Consider the following 16,692-nt stretch of genomic DNA (forward strand, 5'->3'; position numbering starts at 1 on the left):
CCTGTAAAAATAGTATTGCATTCTCTAACGCCTTAGCACTCTTTTGCTCCATAATACAATTCTATGAACATTTTCACTTGCCCATGTCCATGCTTCCTCGAGTAAACCGTCGAGACCTCCTCGTTCATCCCATGAAGGTCCGTGGTCAAGTTTCTCAGTTGCAATGAACTTTAGGACGTCTTTCACAGTCACTAATCCTGCAAACACGCCATGATCCTCAACTATAATTACACGGGGTCTAGAACAGTCGGTTTCAATCTGAGATAGTGGTGCAATCACACAGGTTCTGAACATACCCCATTCGTTTGAAAAGTTGCATCACGATTTCAAGGGGAAGCTGTGGAGCAACAGTCATCGGTATCTAAACAATTAAAATCGCGTTTTGAGTTCCAAGTTAATGAATAGTTCTCGCACGTACTCGATTGATCCAAGGGGAAAAGTTTACGCCATCATCTGATAGAGTTGAAGAGAACAAGCCTTCTTGAAGGTCCTCATCCGCATCAAAGGATGCGGGCTCTATTTCAACGGAGTCTGTGTCATAATCTTGTGTCGTAAAGATACAGGTAGTGCTCTGAGGTATATCTCGTGTGTTTCGTACACGCTCTAATGTCAAACTTAGCGAACACAACATTTATACTCATGAGGGTGGTAAAACGCACCAAGAACATATTTGATCTCGGTTCGGTCGATGAATCCTTTGAATTTACGAGAACCATCAGTGGAGACAATAGGAAAACCCTTTACCGCTGTCGATGTAAGCAAGTCCTCTGAAAGTGACGTGCTCAGCGGTGACACTACCAATCCCGAGATTGACCTACCGAGGTCTTTCACAGTCATTCCTCGATCCGGTAAGATGAGCAGATCCGTTCGCATCACTCTCGATACTATCAGACGAAAGGTCAGTGCGCTAAATTTATTAATGATAAAACCCCGCAGCGAACTTACCAGCAACGTTATATGCATGGTCTTCTTTTTCCAAGAATGGAAACCCGTTAAATCGAATGAGTGCGTCGGCAATTCCGGTGGTGCCAAGGAAGTCACCCACAGCCTTGGTGACGAGGAGAACAATCTAATTGTGAAACGGTAAACCTTAGCTCCTCGGAGAAAACTGTCGGGTATTTCTTTACCATAGTGGGTAGGATGTATGTCAGAGCTCCAGTCAGTTCGAACATGATTACCACAACTGAGACGGTAATTCGCATGACACCACTGGAAACAGCAATTGCAGCGAAAATAAATGTCTCCATACATCGACCACTCACCTCAGAGCGGCTGCAGCTCCTAAAAAGGCATACGTGCCCGGAGTTATACACGGCACATCCGGAACGCAAGACATAAACATTCCCGATTTTTCGTAGTTCCTACGATATGAAAAGCCAATGTTTGGTCTAAATTACTGAAAACGTACTGTTGTAAAGCTTTAACCATGATCCCAACCATTCTCCCAAATGTCGCCCCGATAGCCATGGATGGGACGAAAATGCCGCAAGGAACCTTGCATCCGTAGGTGATTATTACCAACCCAATACGAATTATGGTTGCAAGCAGTAAAGAAAACGAGATACTCCATTGGGAAGAGGACCTATGGAGAAAGTTGTCACAATTGGAGCATTTAAAGTCTCTAGTACCTACAGGCACAGATTGTGCACATTGCCTCCACCTTCACATTCTCGGAATAATATAGCCATCATTGCAGTCATGTCGAGACGCAAAAATCGATTGTAGTAGCCTATCACAGCTGTCAAAGTGGCTAGCATCACTGCTTCGGTGACTCCATGGTTAACTAGATGTTTCCGACGGAAGGCCGCGACTTGAAGGTTAAACTTCACGACGAAAGCTCCATACAATCCCTACGAACGAAAATAGTGTGAATGAAAAATTTATTTGCGTCCATAGCCTAGACTTGGAGCAAGGCTATGAGATCGTATGTATACGTACTCCAAATATTCCAAGGATGACGAAGAATATGACCTCAAAGAAGTGCCAGTCACGCTCATAAGTCACTTGGAATAACACTAGTTTGCCGGTCCTGAAGGGGTTCATAGCCTACGTGGATACGCGTTGATGTGAGATTCTCCCTCAAGCGACAGGAAATAAGAAGAACGCGCACAGACAGCGTGAATGTTGCCATTAGTGCGCAGAAGAAGCTCCGCCACATCGTCTTGATGCTGAAAGTATGGCTCATTTCCTGTACATTTAACACGCGGGCCGAGTTATATCAGAAAATTGACTAACAGTTTCAATTTGAATTTAAACGAACCTCGATAGAAAATAGTACACCTCCAATTGGAGAACCAAAAGCAACGGCGACGCCGGCAGCACTTGCTGCGGTGACTATTTCACGCGTTTTACCTGTTGGGAGAACCGCTTAGGGCACTACTCGCTTTATACAAACATGGAAGATGACCTTGACTGCGGGAGAACTTTTCAAAAAGTCGTGCTATTAGTGCCCCAATACAACACGCGACGTGCACGGAAGGGCCCTCTTTTCCAACGGACAATCCGGATGCAATTACAAGTGGCTAGATGATATCATACCACATCCATCAATTTGGAGAAAGCTATTTTCTTCCCAGGAGGAACGCACCAAAGTGATACTCTTGATGAAAAAGGTCGCGAAACCTAAGAAGCCCTGCATGATAAAACCAGCCAGAATACACTTGATCTCTGAGATACCAGAACCTGCTGCGTATCTCGCAAGACTTCTGACGAGGTGAGAGGCAACGAACGCAAGGGCACTCTAGAAGGTTGATAGCAATGTCAGCCTATGGCGTTACGTCCGGCGAATTGGTTTGCAGACTCACAGCAAATCCAATAAATATAATCCATCTTCCGAGAGATACTGTAGTCCAAGGTTTCCACGACTCACAGCCGTCCACTTCATCGCCCTCTACTTCCCAACAACAGAATTGTTGATTCAGCCACCAACCATCAGAACAATATCCCATCTTTATATCAGAAAGCCATGCCGTGACAATGGATATTATGGCTGCATTCAGCCCTATGCAAACACCTGGTGTTACGATTTCAATATCAGAATATGTGTCTTGAAGAGACACGGGAGGAAGAACGCACCAACAAGACTGACAACAAACCAACTTTGTCCTAAGCTGATTCCTTTCCGAACGTGTCCCGAAAGCCAGGATAGCCGACCATTGCTTTGTAGAATTCTCCATATGATTGACGTCCCTTTCGCTGGTTTCAAGCGCCTATTCCTTTCAAGTATCGAGTCCTGAATCCAGTCTTATGCATTCTCAGTTTCATCTGATCTATCATAGGCCTTTCCGACTAAATCCTTACCTATCGTCGTAAAATCCTCATAGCGGCTAAATAGAGCGTGTTGGTCATGAGAATGAATTGTATGATGGTTCCGAAGACTGACCGTATCTCTTCAAGCTCCTCGTAGTTAAGCCTTTGAGAAGGCATGGGTGTTCATGGATAGCATCACTGCAACTGGAACGCGTCTACTTTAACTATGTGCGCCTATCCCGTGGGAAACAATTAACTACTGAGAGCACAGGCAGCAGAATTGGATTCATGTTTGCGGTAATGGCAGATAGAATGGCGGGTTTCACGGTCCAAGACGAGGTGACAACGGGATACACAAGTAGTACGCAAAAAATATAAACTAGCAACCGGCCGGGTATACACACAAGAAAAAAACACAGGGTCCATGATATTTCAATAGAGGCTCCTCCTCAGGAGCAGATCAAGAATGGGGGACAAGAGGAAATACAGGCAACAAGAAGAGAAGAATCAGTAAGGAGACGAGCCTGTGCGCGCCTCAAGATTCCTGGCCAGACACACAAATTAAACCAAATGCATGAGAAGAATTTGAAGCTACTGACCTGAGAGCTTCTTCCTTGGCCAGGAGCTGCTGCTTCATGAGACCAATTTCATGCTTAGCCCTCAATTCATATTCGCGCAACTAAATTGATGCAAAGTTAATTAGACAGTAATGATGCATTAAAGCGCCTCGTACCCTTTCTTGCTCCTTGACTAATTGCTGTTCCTTGAGGAGAACGCTCTGGTTCGCGAGGTCTTCGGGAAGCATCTCAGAATCCCTGAAAAAGGTCAGTATAGCCCTTTAATGAATTACGAGAACGGAACGTACTGAGAGTCGTCAAGGATACTCTTCGAAAGTTTCTCGGTACGATACGTCTCGTAGAGAACATCCTCGGTCAACATCTTCAGGTCACCGAGGTGAGATCTTAGGCCCTTTTTTAGCTAAACGAACCTTTCTGCAGTATAAACAGATCATACCCAAGAATAGCCCCTCTGAGTCTGACGAAATCGCAATGGCGAGGGTTGTCGACCTCAACTAGACCCCAGGGGTATACTCGTGCCCTGACAGGTTCACCGTCAATTTCCACCTCCTCCTCGGAGCCGACGACAGCGAAAGGAAGCAGAGCCTGAAAACAAACCACAGATGATTATTCCATAATTGCCTTTCTTAGAAGTACTTTTGACCTACACGGAGTTCCGTGTTGTCTTGAACGGTCTCCTCGTCATCTTCTTCAGGGTCGTAGGGGAAGTTGTAGATGGGAATATCGTAGTAGTCAATATCTTCAATGATCTATGTTTAATGTCTCGTGAGCTATGACGAAAGACTTGATATGGAGGTACATACCCTCGCTTTAAACGCTTTTAGCTCAGTGGGAGTCAAAGAATCAGCTTTTCCAATGACAGGAATGACATTGACACGAGGGGAAAGCCTCTTCATGAGCTCAATATCCATTTCTCGAAGCCTGAAAAGGTAATGGGTCAACAGGTTGACACGTCAGTGGAAAAAGCATACGCATGTCCTGTGGGAGGGATGAAGTACAGCAAAGCGTGTACGCGGTTATCTTTGAAGCGGGGGTTACGCTTGATACGAGACTGTTCGGCTAGGATGTCGTCATATTGACGCTCAAGGTAGCTCATGATTTCCTGAAAACTGAATGAACGCGCGACAAATGTAAGTATGGGATGACTTGAAGATGGAGCAAAAGGATACTAACGAATTTTCATTGTTGATAGAATCACCAAATCCTGGGGTATCTACGACGGTGAGGGCGATGCGAATGCCATCTTCCTCCAACTCTGAAGTGGCATGAGACGGTGGAAAATAGCAACACCGCGACCCTACTTACCAACATCAACGGGGCGAATCTCAATACCCTGCTCTTCGTGTGCAGTCTCCGGACTGTCGCAGACTTTGTGAGGTATTAGATTTGAGTCGCAGAGGGTGTTGACGAAAGTGGTACGCCCAGTGCCCGAGGCACCTATATGAATGCATAAGCGCTGTACAGAAATACGCTTTGCAACGGAGAATTCATACCGACGACCATGATGGTGAACTGAACACCCTTGACTTTGCTGCGTCTACCGATGAGGGGCATTGTTGAATTGGGTGAGGTGGACGAGCGTCGGGAAGGACTGAGCTACGGCAACAAGCAACGCAAAATTGATCGCAACTGGCCCGGCCCGGGCGCAAGGTTGCTCAACTGGACAACTGGCTCTACCTCCTCACTATGATACCGAGACTCGCAACCTTTCTTTATTCTTTATCTGATCGTAACCGCGAGACAATACTCGTATCAATTGTTTCTCCTGACTCAGACTCTGAAACCCATCAATCCCGATCTCTGGCGAAAAAAATTCCAGATATACATGGATCGTGTTTAAAGATCTTGATCTTTACAAGAGGTCAATGCTTAGTCGACGTGAGGTCTTTTGGTCGCTCGGTAAGCGACCTAACTATGGTCACTCGGTTGGTGACCGTATTGCGTCACCCGGTTGGTGACGACGCGTTATGTCACTCGGTCAGTGACAACGAGACAAACTCGGATGGAGCAGAGGTTTCACCCATCTTGCTGCTCTACAGCCGTCTTGCCTCGTCAAGTAGAAAAAAAAAAAAAAGGATGAGGAAGGCAAGGGGACTAAGCGAATCCGGCCTCAAGACTTTCCCTGGTATGAGGACCCAAGAAAGGAATCCCGTCGACTCACCGACAGCATGCGACAAACCCGTGTTCTCCTCGAGCTCAATCAAAGAGGGCTCGAACTTGCCCAACGTACCGCACAAGGATCCTCTGCGGGACCCCCTGACTTCCCCGAATCTGAGTGGGCCAACATTGTTCGAGGAAGGCCAATCTCCCTTGACAACGTCTTCGCCGGTCTCTACCGCCCTCGATCTTTGCCATCGCGTGCTACGCACGTGGGAGGAGTCGAGGTCATTGTTCAGGACCTCGAGCCCGGAAAAAAGATTGAAACGGCGGCCGACTGGTCCACCGCTTGGAGAAGGTGTGTCAAAGCGACCTCGGTTGTCTTTCCACACCGAATCGAGGAACTGTCCGCATACGGAGAACATATCGAAGGTCTTTTCGCGTCCATCGCTGTCCCCCATCATTGGAGAGTCCTCTGCTATGACGAAGCAGTCCGGAACACAGTTAGAGGAGGAGAATCATCCTCACTCCTCGACGATTCCATCCATCAACGACACACTACTTCCTTCTTGTCCTCGTTCGGGACTGAAAGTGACGTCGGATCCTCAAAGCCCAGGAAGGAACGTGAAAAGGGTTTATGCAGATGGTTCAATGGGAAGGGATGTAAGTTCCCCGACTGTCAATTCCCGCATGCCTGTAGCATTTGCCGAAGCGTCAAACACGGACGAGTGGTCTGTCCTGACTCAAAACCAAAACCTGGTAGTCAGGCCTAAGTATTTGCGTTATAACCATTGGGATCTTGATGGACGACCTTCTCCTTCGGTGATGTCTTGGTCTGAAAAGGCAGAGGCTTTACCTTCTCCTCCAAATCTTCCCTTCGATCACGCAATTATGTCGACTATTCGAGGTCATCCTCATTTATTTCAAATTGTGACCCCTTTAAATGTTCATATCTTTCGGCAAGTGTTAATAAAATCCAAACATCCCAATCCCGATTTTTGCGACTCAGTCTGTGATGGCTTCGTGAGGGGTTTCTGGCCATGGGCGAACATTGAACCTGCTGGCTATCCTGAAACGCATGATGAGCAGGGTAGTGAAATGAAAGAGAAGGAGAAGTTGGAATTTGTGAGAAAACAACGAGATGCGGAAGTACAGAAGGGGAGATTTTCAGGTTCTTTCGGACAGGACTTATTGCCTGGTATGTACTCGGTCCCTATCTTTGCCGTACCCAAGGAGGGAACCAGCAAATTACGGCTCGTAACGGATCAGAGTGCTGGCAAGTATCCTGTAAACGGAATGACCACACCTCACGAGTTTGCCTTTCCAATGGACAACTTAGTTCAACTAGGTGAACAACTTCTTCGAGCCCACCGACGGTTACGTTCTGGAGAAGAGCTGGTGCTATTCAAGAGCGACGTTTCGGAAGCCTACAGGTTGCTCCCGGTTCATCCCATCTGGCAGATCAAACAAATCGTAACGGTGGACAGTTTTCGCCATGTTGATCGCAACAATGTCTTTGGCGGTCGCCGATCCGGGGACCTCTTTATCGCGTTCATGTCTCTTGTGATGTGGATTGCTTGCCATGTTTGGGGGATTTTAGGCCTCTGTAACTATGTTGACGACGTATTTGGAGTTGACCTTCTCAACCAGACTTCGCTCTACAAGCCATACAACACTTTCCTCCCTTCCAAGCAAGCTCGTTTGTTAGAGGGTTGTGTTAGGGCGACTGTGACTGAGATGTCACAGGTCACACCTGAACTTAAGAACTATAGAGGAAAGTGATAAAAGTTTATTAGGCGTGAACCTAAGAGAACTCGACGGAGTCTTCTACAAGTTTCTACCTACTTTATATACCTAGACTACGGCGCACAGACCAACTACCCTAGGTAACTTATTTATATACTGACATGTGAAAAGAAGTACGTATGAGAAAGTAGACTAATTATACATTTGACATGAGAGAAGAAGAGTGGAGTAAGAAGTAAGTAAACAAAAGTAAATTGATCATAAAAACGTCAACAGCACCAAACAAACCATAAAAGTGTCCACAAGCACAAACAACTCCTAAACCGGTAATCTACTCACACAAACCAATACGTCCCGAAGTAGTTACCTAACATCGCATCACATGGACATAGCACAAAGAATCCGGCTATTGCCCATTGCCGCGGCCCCCAGTATCCCCATCTCTGTATCACCCATGCCTTCTGCTCCTCATAGTCCCACATTGCTAAGCATACCCTCCCACACCGTCTGCACCGATGATCCGATAGGTTCCAACCTACCGGTCTTGCCTCTCTTCCTATAGCCGCCGCCGCCCTTCTCCATTGTACTTGCTCCGCATGGTTCGGAGGCAAGAAAGATAAGATTAAATCGATAAGTTCAATTGGTAAGTCTGTAGCTTGCGCCATTTTAGCAGTATGCCGATAGTTTAGCCTCCGTCGAACTGTAGCAGCAGAGGGAAATTATTATGTAATAAAATATATGACAGATGTGACAGCGTGACGCCGTGACATTCTGGCAAGGTTCTAACAGTACCCCCTCCTTAAAGTCGGCTCCTCCGGAGACGACCCTTCAAGACCTCCATGTTCGCCAATTTCGTTCCAACTTCTTAAGATATTCGGCATCAAACTGTTTGTCATCCCATCCGAATAAAGTCTTGGCTGTAAATCGATTAGGTAGTTCCCTTTCTTGGAACCCGGTGTCACGTAGAACGTGCTGTATCCTATTGAGTTCCCCATAGAGTTGGTGGAATTCAGTAATCAATTCTTTGGCGTTAGCCAAGTTTTCCTCGGGTTCCCACGAGTCTGCTTCTGCCGTATACCCTTTCCATCGCACTAAGTACCGCTTCTTTCCACGGAGCCATTTGGCGTTAAGGATTTTCTCCACTTCCCACTCCTGTTCTCCTTCTATTTCTACAGCCGGTGCCGGTCTACTCCCTTGTCCATCCACTTGTTCTCGATATAGTACTATTCGGCTGACGTTAACCACCGGATGAATCCGAATAGATCGGGGAAGATCTATTTCCACTGCGTTGGGGGAAATGATCTTCTTGATGGTGTATGGTCCGATGAACTTCTCCGTAAGTTTTCGGGTAGGTCGTCCCTGGATTTGAAGGTCCCGGGTAGCCAATAGAACTTTATCCCCCACTTTGTATTTCACCGCTTCTCTTCTGCTTCTATCCGCATACCTCCGCATATCGTCTTGTGCCTTTTTCAGGGCTGCTTGAGTTTCCTCGTGTTGAAGTTTCATACGGTCCGCAAAATCTACTGCCGCTGGATGGTTGCCTTGTCGTCGGAGATCGAAACCAGTTCTTGGGTGTCTTCCCACGTTGACCATAAATGGAGTTTCCTTTGTTGACGATTGTTCTTTATTGTTATAGGAAAACTCCGCTGTTGCTAACCAATCGGGCCAATCAGTTTGTCTATGATCGACAAATGATCGGAGATATTGTTCTAGTTCTTGATTGGTTCGCTCGGTTTGGCCATCCGTTTGTGGGTGAAACGCCGTAGATAACCTAGTATCAATTCCCAACATTTTATTCAACTCCTTTGTAAAGTCTGCAGCAAATTGCGGTCCCCTGTCTGAGATCACCGTTTCTGGTAACCCGTGCAACTTCCATACATGATCCCTGAACAGTTTGGCTAGTCCTAGCGCTGATGTTGTTTCCGTAGTTGGGATAAAGTGAGCCATTTTACTGAATCGATCACACACCACAAGAATTGAGTCCATTCCCTGTGATTCTGGTAATTTTACTATGAAGTCGACGGATACGTCGGCCCATGGTTTGGTGGGAATAGGGTTCGGCATTAATTTTCCTGCCGGCGGTGTTGGTCGATTCTTGTTTCGTTGGCATTGATCGCATCCTTCTACGTACTTCTGGACTTGCTTAGTGACGCCTGGCCACCAGTAATTGCGCGTCACCATTTCTACTGTCTTCCATTGTCCTCCGTGTCCAGCAATGGGGGTATCGTGATGTAGTCGGATGATTTTAGTCCTCAACGTTTCGTCTTTCGGCACATAGACTTTTCCTTCTTTCAGTACCAATCCTTCTTCCAGCTTCCACTCGTCTCCCCTTAGCGACTTTACTTTTGCTCGCTTCATCTCTTCCACCGCTTTCACTACATCGTCTTCTTTTGCTTCTGATTTTCGGATTTCCTCTAATATTTCCTCTTCCTCCGCATTGATTAACATATGACCTTCTTCCATTGCTCGGATTGCGAAATACTCTGGTTTCAACAGGGTTTGATCCTTGTTATCGTCCTTTGTTCCTCGTTCAAAGTCAGGTCTTCTGCTCAATGCGTCTGCCTTCCCCATTGTCTTTCCTGGGCGGAATTTTAATTCGAAATTGAATCTAGATAGATATAAGGCCCATCTGGCTTGTCGTCGATTTAGTTGTTGAGCTTTCGCGAAGTATTCTAGATTACGATGATCTGTCCAAATTTCGAACTTATGTTTCGCCCCTTCCAGGAAGTGTCTCCATTCTTCTAAACACCGCATAATCCCCAGCATCTCCCTATCGTGAATGTCGTAGTTTCGTTCCGTCTCTGTCATTGATTTAGAGATATATGCTACCGGCCTCCACTTTCCGTCTTCACATTTCATTGCCAACTCTCCACCCGTGGCGTAAGCCGATGCATCAGATTCCACCTTTAGCTCTTTATCCAATTCTGGGGCTACTAGGATTGGATGTGACGTGAATCTTGCTTTTAGCGTACCAAAGGCCTCCTCTTCTTCATCTCCCCAACTCCATTTCTTGTCCTTTTTAGTTAATGCGTGTAATGGTTTTGCAATACTGGCGAATTTTTCAATGAACCGTCGATAGTAATTTGCCAGTCCCAAGAATTTTTGTACATCTTTAACGCATTTTGGAGTCGGCCATTCTACTACGTCTTTCACTTTCCTTTCCTCCATCTTGATTCCGTTTCTCCCTATTATACATCCCAAAAACCCCATTTCGCTTCGTTTCCATTCGCATTTTTCTGGTTTTGCGAATAGATCATTGTCCATCAACCTCTGCAACACTTCTTCCACCACCTTATCGTGCTCTTCTTCATCGTCTGTTCCTATCAAGATATCGTCAATGAATACAGCTACTTTTCCAGTATTTACTAAGTCCCTAAAAAGTTCGTTCATCATAGTCTGAAAAGTAGCAGGCGAATTTGTAAGTCCAAAAAACATAACAGTGGGTTCAAAGGCACCCATGAAAGTAGTAAAGGCTGCCTTCCACTCGTCTCCTTCTTTTATCCTAATGTTATTATAACCCCAACGTAAATCTATCTTAGAGAATAATCGTTTACTACCCATAGTGTCTATAAGTTCAGAAATTAAAGGTAAAGGATAATTGTTCTTAATTGTCCAATCGTTCAAAAATCGATAGTCCTGTACCATCCGCTTCTTTCCATCCTTCTTTGGCACAAAAAATACCGGTGAGGTTTGGGGAGATTTCGAAGGCCTAATATATCCCTTTCGGAGTTGGTCCTTGATGAATGCTTGGACTTCTTCTCTTTCGTTTGGCGACAAGGGGTATATTTTTCCTTTCTTGGGTTTGAAATCCTCCTTTAATTCGATAGCATGATCCCATGGTTTCCTAGTAGGCATTCTCTCTGATTCCTTTTGCTTGAATACTTTAAGGAACTTGTGGAACCGTCTTGGTACTACTTGCTCTACTGAGTCTATGCTTCGAATTTCTTCTTCTTCCGGCATCTCTTCTGTCATTCCTCTTACCCACATCTCTAGTTGTCCTTCTTCTTCTCTACTCCTATTTTTCCTTTGGGCGCTTATTCGTTTAGGACGTACCTGTCCAGCCCCCGCTTGTCCCGCAGTGGCTGTCTTGCTGTTGTCTTCTTCTAGACGTTCTGCCTTTTCCCCATTTAATCGGTCAGCCACGTCACCGGGTGATTGCGCCCACCCCTCAGCTTTCTCTTTGGATTGTTGCGCCAATCCCTCAGCTCCACTATTAGCACGTCTATTACGTGCCAATTCCCTGGCGAATGCCGCTTCGACTCCCAATGTGATCCCCTCGATGATGTTTTTGGGAGTGTTGAATCTCCCTATTGCTTTGTTTACTCGCTCGTATCTTTCTTCCTCATCTCGGATTTCTTCCTGCTCTTCTTCGTATGCTTCTATCTTGGCCATGGTTGGTCCTTCCTCTTCGTCATCACTTCCTTCGTATGGCATCCCAAACTCGTCTAAGGCGATTTCCTCTTTTGCTGGGCATTTGTGTTTGCTCAGCAAATGTTCCGACGTTTGAATTCCACACTCCTCGCATCTATACTGCAATACTGTTCCCCAACTTGATTTCTTCGGGAAGGAAACTAATTTCCAACCTGCATATTGTTTGTGCGACATGTCAGGTTTTTCCCTTTTCTCTTCCTCTCGTGCTTCCTTCATCAACTGCCTAGTTGATTTCCTTGGTTCTTCTACCCTTCGTATTTCTTCCTGTTTTTCTTTGGTTTTTCCTTTGTCTTTGTACCCACACCCGTCTGGGCACCTGGTCATCTTTACCTCTCCTTTCTCCCAATCGATTTCCGGATTATGCATCTGCAACCAAGGCATTCCTAATATGACCTTATTCTTTCCTAGGCCACATATTTCGAAGTGTACTCTTTCTTTATGCCCTTTGTAGTACACGTTTGCAGCAACTCGGTGTGTCACTGCTCCAGATGCGTTGATTGTCCCATCAACATTCTTGACCGGGATTGGTCTTTCTAAAGGTTCCAGCTTGAACCCTTCTTCCTCTGCAAACGCCTTGTCCATGAACATCCCCGTTGCTCCACTATCCAATAACGCCTGTACTCCCACTCCATCATGTGTGTCCAACTTCTCTACCCCCACATTCAGCTTAATTTCCCTTAAAGGTCGTATTGTCCTTACAAGGAAACTCTCCTCTTGTACAGTGTCCAAAACATTGATTTCGTTACATAGTACATCAAATTTGTTGTAGGAAGTCAAACGAGGAGACTTTGCTTCCTTTACTCTTTTAAATTCTTCTGTTCCTCCTCGAACATCCTCTTCCAATAGTCCCGCTGCTCGTCCACATCTAACGTTCGCACATCTCGAGCCGGAGCCTTGCTCCAGCAGTTCTTGGCCATATGTCCCAATTTTCCACACTTGTAACACTTGATAGGACCTCGACTGGGTCCTGCGGCAGTGTCGACATCCATCGCGTTGGGATCTCGACGTTGAGGCTGTGGCCTCACGAAAGTGTTGTTGGGGGTGTGGGTTCGTAGTTGGGGCTTCGCTTGCCCCCGCCGATAGTAGTCTTCTTCTGCCTTCGCCTGCCTCCACTGCCTATCCAGCTTCATGCTCCTCTCGTACCAACTCCTGATAGTAGTTGGTGGATTTTCCGCTTCCATCAGCGTTTTCCTAATTCTTCCTGATAAACTTCTCTTGAATTCTTCGATGAGGGCTCGTCCCTCATATCCGCTGTCTCGTGCTATCCTCTTAAATTCCTGTACATGCTCTTCCGCGCTCTTGCTTCCTTGCTCGATCAACCTCAACTTTCCTACTGCCGTACTCTCCTCATCCGCATCTCCGAAATTGTTCCGCAAACTATCAAAAGCTCCTCCGTGTGGGCTGGAGCTTCTTGTTCGCCGTTTTCAATCATCTCCATGATGTTCTCCTTCCAAGACTCCGCCGCTCCTCCTTGTACATATGATAGTATCCACGTCATCTGATCCCCTTGTAGTCTTCCTACCATTTTTAAACTCAGATAAATTTTGCATGCCGTTATGAAGCCACTCAGCTCCTTTCCGTCTCCTGAGAATATCTTTGGTCTTGCCACATCGATTGGTGGCGCTACTACTTGGACGATGGGGGTTTCTCCGTCGTCCCCTGGTGGACCTTGTGGGCCTGGTGGACCCGGTTGCGGGTTGTTCTGCAGCTGGGCGAGTTGCTGCTGCAGTTGGGTGATGAGGGTGTGCTGAGCGTTCAGCTGATTGATTATGTCTTGGGGATTGGCCATGTCTGGCTCGTGGTATTCGGGGGGAGGTGGTTGATATAGGGGAAGGGGGGATACGGACGGTTGTCGTTGTTCTGGTTCGGATTCCTCAGATTGGAATTCCGAGGCGGATTCTTCTTCTTCCTCAGATTCAGAGGAAGGTACTCGGAATGTTCCGGGCGGTAATCGGTGAGAAATTTTGAAGAAGGTGAGGGAGGTCTTTTCCTGTCACCTGATACGTATCCACCAGTTCAATGAAGCCAATAGCCTGCTTCACTTGAACGTGTATACAAAAAGAAAAAAGTTTTTATTTAAGAAATGCCGCACTGGCGAAGGGAACGACTACTGCCCTAGATAAAGCTATATACGAAGACGGATCTTCACGCTAATCTAGACACGCACTTAATGTGGCAATGTCACTCCTCTGCGTGTACCACTTGACAATGCAAGCGCAGCACAAGGTTTATACAAGAAGTTACAAATGAGGTAGTACAGGGATAGAAAATAACACCACACAGTATGGTAGGTCTCGTCTTATCGATGGTCTGTGTCAAACCACCGATGTCCACGGCGCACGTTGTGTTTATGCGCAGACACCCCTTAAGCCTAGGGACCGGCTATGTGTGTGGCGGCCGCGATGGCGCGCAGAGAGTAGAGAGCAAATAGAGAGTAAAAGATGGGGAGGGCACTGTGCTGTGCGATCCCCGGAGTAGTCGAGTTCTACTGTTAGGGCGACTGTGACTGAGATGTCACAGGTCACACCTGAACTTAAGAACTATAGAGGAAAGTGATAAAAGTTTATTAGGCGTGAACCTAAGAGAACTCGACGGAGTCTTCTACAAGTTTCTACCTACTTTATATACCTAGACTACGGCGCACAGACCAACTACCCTAGGTAACTTATTTATATACTGACATGTGAAAAGAAGTACGTATGAGAAAGTAGACTAATTATACATTTGACATGAGAAAAGAAGAGTGGAGTAAGAAGTAAGTAAACAAAAGTAAATTGATCATAAAAACGTCAACAGCACCAAACAAACCATAAAAGTGTCCACAAGCACAAACAACTCCTAAACCGGTAATCTACTCACACAAACCAATACGTCCCGAAGTAGTTACCTAACATCGCATCACATGGACATAGCACAAAGAATCCGGCTATTGCCCATTGCCGCGGCCCCCAGTATCCCCATCTCTGTATCACCCATGCCTTCTGCTCCTCATAGTCCCACATTGCTAAGCATACCCTCCCACACCGTCTGCACCGATGATCCGATAGGTTCCAACCTACCGGTCTTGCCTCTCTTCCTATAGCCGCCGCCGCCCTTCTCCATTGTACTTGCTCCGCATGGTTCGGAGGCAAGAAAGATAAGATTAAATCGATAAGTTCAATTGGTAAGTCTGTAGCTTGCGCCATTTTAGCAGTATGCCGATAGTTTAGCCTCCGTCGAACTGTAGCAGCAGAGGGAAATTATTATGTAATAAAATATATGACAGATGTGACAGCGTGACGCCGTGACATTCTGGCAAGGTTCTAACAGGTTGGGATAAACTTGGGATTCCCCATAAACGCGAGAAACAACTCAACGGTCAACGTTTGACGATCATTGGCATAAGTGTTGATGCTATTCACCTTACCTTTTCTATGCCAGAAGATCGGCGAGCTGCTCTCTTGCAAGAGCTTGACCGCTTCATCATCCGTCGGGATCCTGGAGCTCAGAGAAAGTCTTTTACGTTGAAGGAATTTCAACGTTTGGCTGGCTGGATGAACTGGGCATTTAATGTCTATCCGCTGTTGCGTCCCTCTTTATCACACCTCTATTCCAAAATTGCTCCATTGCGACGGGGTAGGGCACAAGTTCACATGAATCGAGCCATTTCGCGAGAGCTCGAATGGGCGAAGAACCATATCAAGTCTTCCCCCGGAGTATTACTCCTCAAACATCTTGACTGGGTCACTGTCGATGCTGACTTCACAATTTTTTGCGATGCCTGTGAATTCGGTTTGGAGTTTTGGTTTCCATACCTCAACGAGGGTTTTTGGGGATATGCTCCTTCTGACACTTCGAACGACATCTATTTTCGTGAAGCTCTATGCGTAGCCGCCGCTTTGGAGAATGTAAGCCATCGAATGACTGATGCCAGCGTTGTCATTTACACGGACAACCAAGCAACATTTGATGTCTTCTCATCTCTTCATGCTGACCCTGCCCACAACTCATTGTTGCTATACGCGGCAGACCTGCAAATCACATTTCGTCTCTGCCTACGAGTACTTTGGACACCTGGTCGCATCAATCACGTGGCAGATGCACTCTCACGTCACAAGCTCGAGCTAGCCGTCGCACTCGCTCCACAGATCCAACTTAACTCTTTCAACCCACCACGTCATGCCATCTCGCACCCGTGCACTCGCGCGTGAAGCCATTCCATCTCCTATTCTCAACCTTCTCTTCAAAAAGGCTCTCAATAATGCTTGGGACATTTCAACCAGGCGAAATTATGTTTCCCATTTCAAGTCATATGTTTCTTTTGTCCGTATCCAAAATCTTGATATTGAACCTAACGAGCATACGCTCGCATTGTACATAGTGTATATGAGCCAGTTTATAAAGCCCTCTTCGGTCGAAACTTATCTCACCGGGATCTGCCATAATCTCGTGCTGATCTTTCCCGAAGTCATACGCTGGCGCAACTCTGCACTTGTGCGACAAACTCTACGAGGATGCAAACGTCTTTGGGGTTCTCCAACCACAAGAAAAAGGGCACTGACTCTAGGCGAGCTTGTTTCAATCGCATCCCGTTATCAGTCCCGCTGCCACT

General features: G+C 46.4%; 5 protein-coding genes across 5 annotated transcripts; 2 read left to right on the top strand and 3 right to left on the bottom strand.

Moving 5' to 3' along the window:
• Positions 1-24: 24 nt before the first annotated feature.
• Positions 25-3,426, bottom strand: AGABI2DRAFT_185057 (hypothetical protein; the record flags this gene model as incomplete). The annotated part of the gene is made up of 19 exons (XM_006460644.1): positions 25-238; positions 297-361; positions 419-603; positions 660-767; positions 819-884; positions 946-1,069; positions 1,128-1,209; positions 1,263-1,361; positions 1,409-1,582; positions 1,633-1,850; positions 1,939-2,046; positions 2,111-2,188; positions 2,261-2,352; positions 2,408-2,522; positions 2,588-2,740; positions 2,805-3,013; positions 3,076-3,243; positions 3,301-3,326; positions 3,383-3,426. 19 exons carry the CDS (start codon positions 3,424-3,426, stop codon positions 25-27), a joined length of 2,328 nt encoding a protein of 775 aa, XP_006460707.1.
• A 22-nt stretch (positions 3,427-3,448) lies between these two features.
• Positions 3,449-5,437, bottom strand: AGABI2DRAFT_192322 (hypothetical protein). The gene is made up of 11 exons (XM_006460645.1): positions 5,321-5,437; positions 5,133-5,264; positions 5,001-5,082; positions 4,799-4,936; positions 4,631-4,748; positions 4,475-4,576; positions 4,264-4,412; positions 4,115-4,210; positions 3,983-4,064; positions 3,849-3,928; positions 3,449-3,793 (listed from the first exon to the last, which is right to left on the bottom strand). The coding sequence occupies exons 1-11, from the start codon at positions 5,379-5,381 to the stop codon at positions 3,757-3,759; spliced, it is 1,077 nt and encodes a 358-aa protein (XP_006460708.1). The 5' UTR covers positions 5,382-5,437; the 3' UTR covers positions 3,449-3,756.
• Positions 5,438-5,954: 517 nt separating this feature from the next.
• Positions 5,955-7,706, top strand: AGABI2DRAFT_117638 (hypothetical protein; the record flags this gene model as incomplete). The annotated part of the gene is made up of 1 exon (XM_006460646.1): positions 5,955-7,706. One exon carries the CDS (start codon positions 5,955-5,957, stop codon positions 7,704-7,706), a length of 1,752 nt encoding a protein of 583 aa, XP_006460709.1.
• A 5,123-nt stretch (positions 7,707-12,829) lies between these two features.
• AGABI2DRAFT_203856 (hypothetical protein) lies at positions 12,830-13,282 on the bottom strand (the record flags this gene model as incomplete). Its single annotated transcript, XM_006460647.1, has 1 exon — positions 12,830-13,282. The coding sequence occupies one exon, from the start codon at positions 13,280-13,282 to the stop codon at positions 12,899-12,901; it is 384 nt and encodes a 127-aa protein (XP_006460710.1). The 3' UTR covers positions 12,830-12,898.
• A 1,548-nt stretch (positions 13,283-14,830) lies between these two features.
• Positions 14,831-16,291, top strand: AGABI2DRAFT_142862 (hypothetical protein; the record flags this gene model as incomplete). Its single annotated transcript, XM_006460648.1, has 3 exons — positions 14,831-14,856; positions 15,149-15,264; positions 15,411-16,291. The coding sequence occupies 3 exons, from the start codon at positions 14,831-14,833 to the stop codon at positions 16,289-16,291; spliced, it is 1,023 nt and encodes a 340-aa protein (XP_006460711.1).
• Between the last annotated feature and the right edge of the window lie 401 nt (positions 16,292-16,692).

Source organism: Agaricus bisporus (genome assembly GCF_000300575.1).
Source record: "Agaricus bisporus var. bisporus H97 unplaced genomic scaffold AGABI2scaffold_5, whole genome shotgun sequence".
Lineage (NCBI taxonomy): Eukaryota > Fungi > Basidiomycota > Agaricomycetes > Agaricales > Agaricaceae > Agaricus > Agaricus bisporus.

What these genes read in the sequence shown, in the direction of transcription:
- AGABI2DRAFT_192322 (XM_006460645.1), bottom strand. Translation starts at nt 5,381, where the DNA reads ATGCCCCTCATCGGTAGACGCAGCAAAGTCAAGGGTGTTCAGTTCACC. An exon ending in TCTATCAACAATGAAAATTC is followed by an intron (nt 4,937 to 5,000) that starts GTTAGTATCCTT and finishes GCGTTCATTCAG; the next exon opens with TTTTCAGGAAATCATGAGCT. An exon ending in AAGACAACACGGAACTCCGT is followed by an intron (nt 4,413 to 4,474) that starts GTAGGTCAAAAG and finishes GTTTGTTTTCAG; the next exon opens with GCTCTGCTTCCTTTCGCTGT.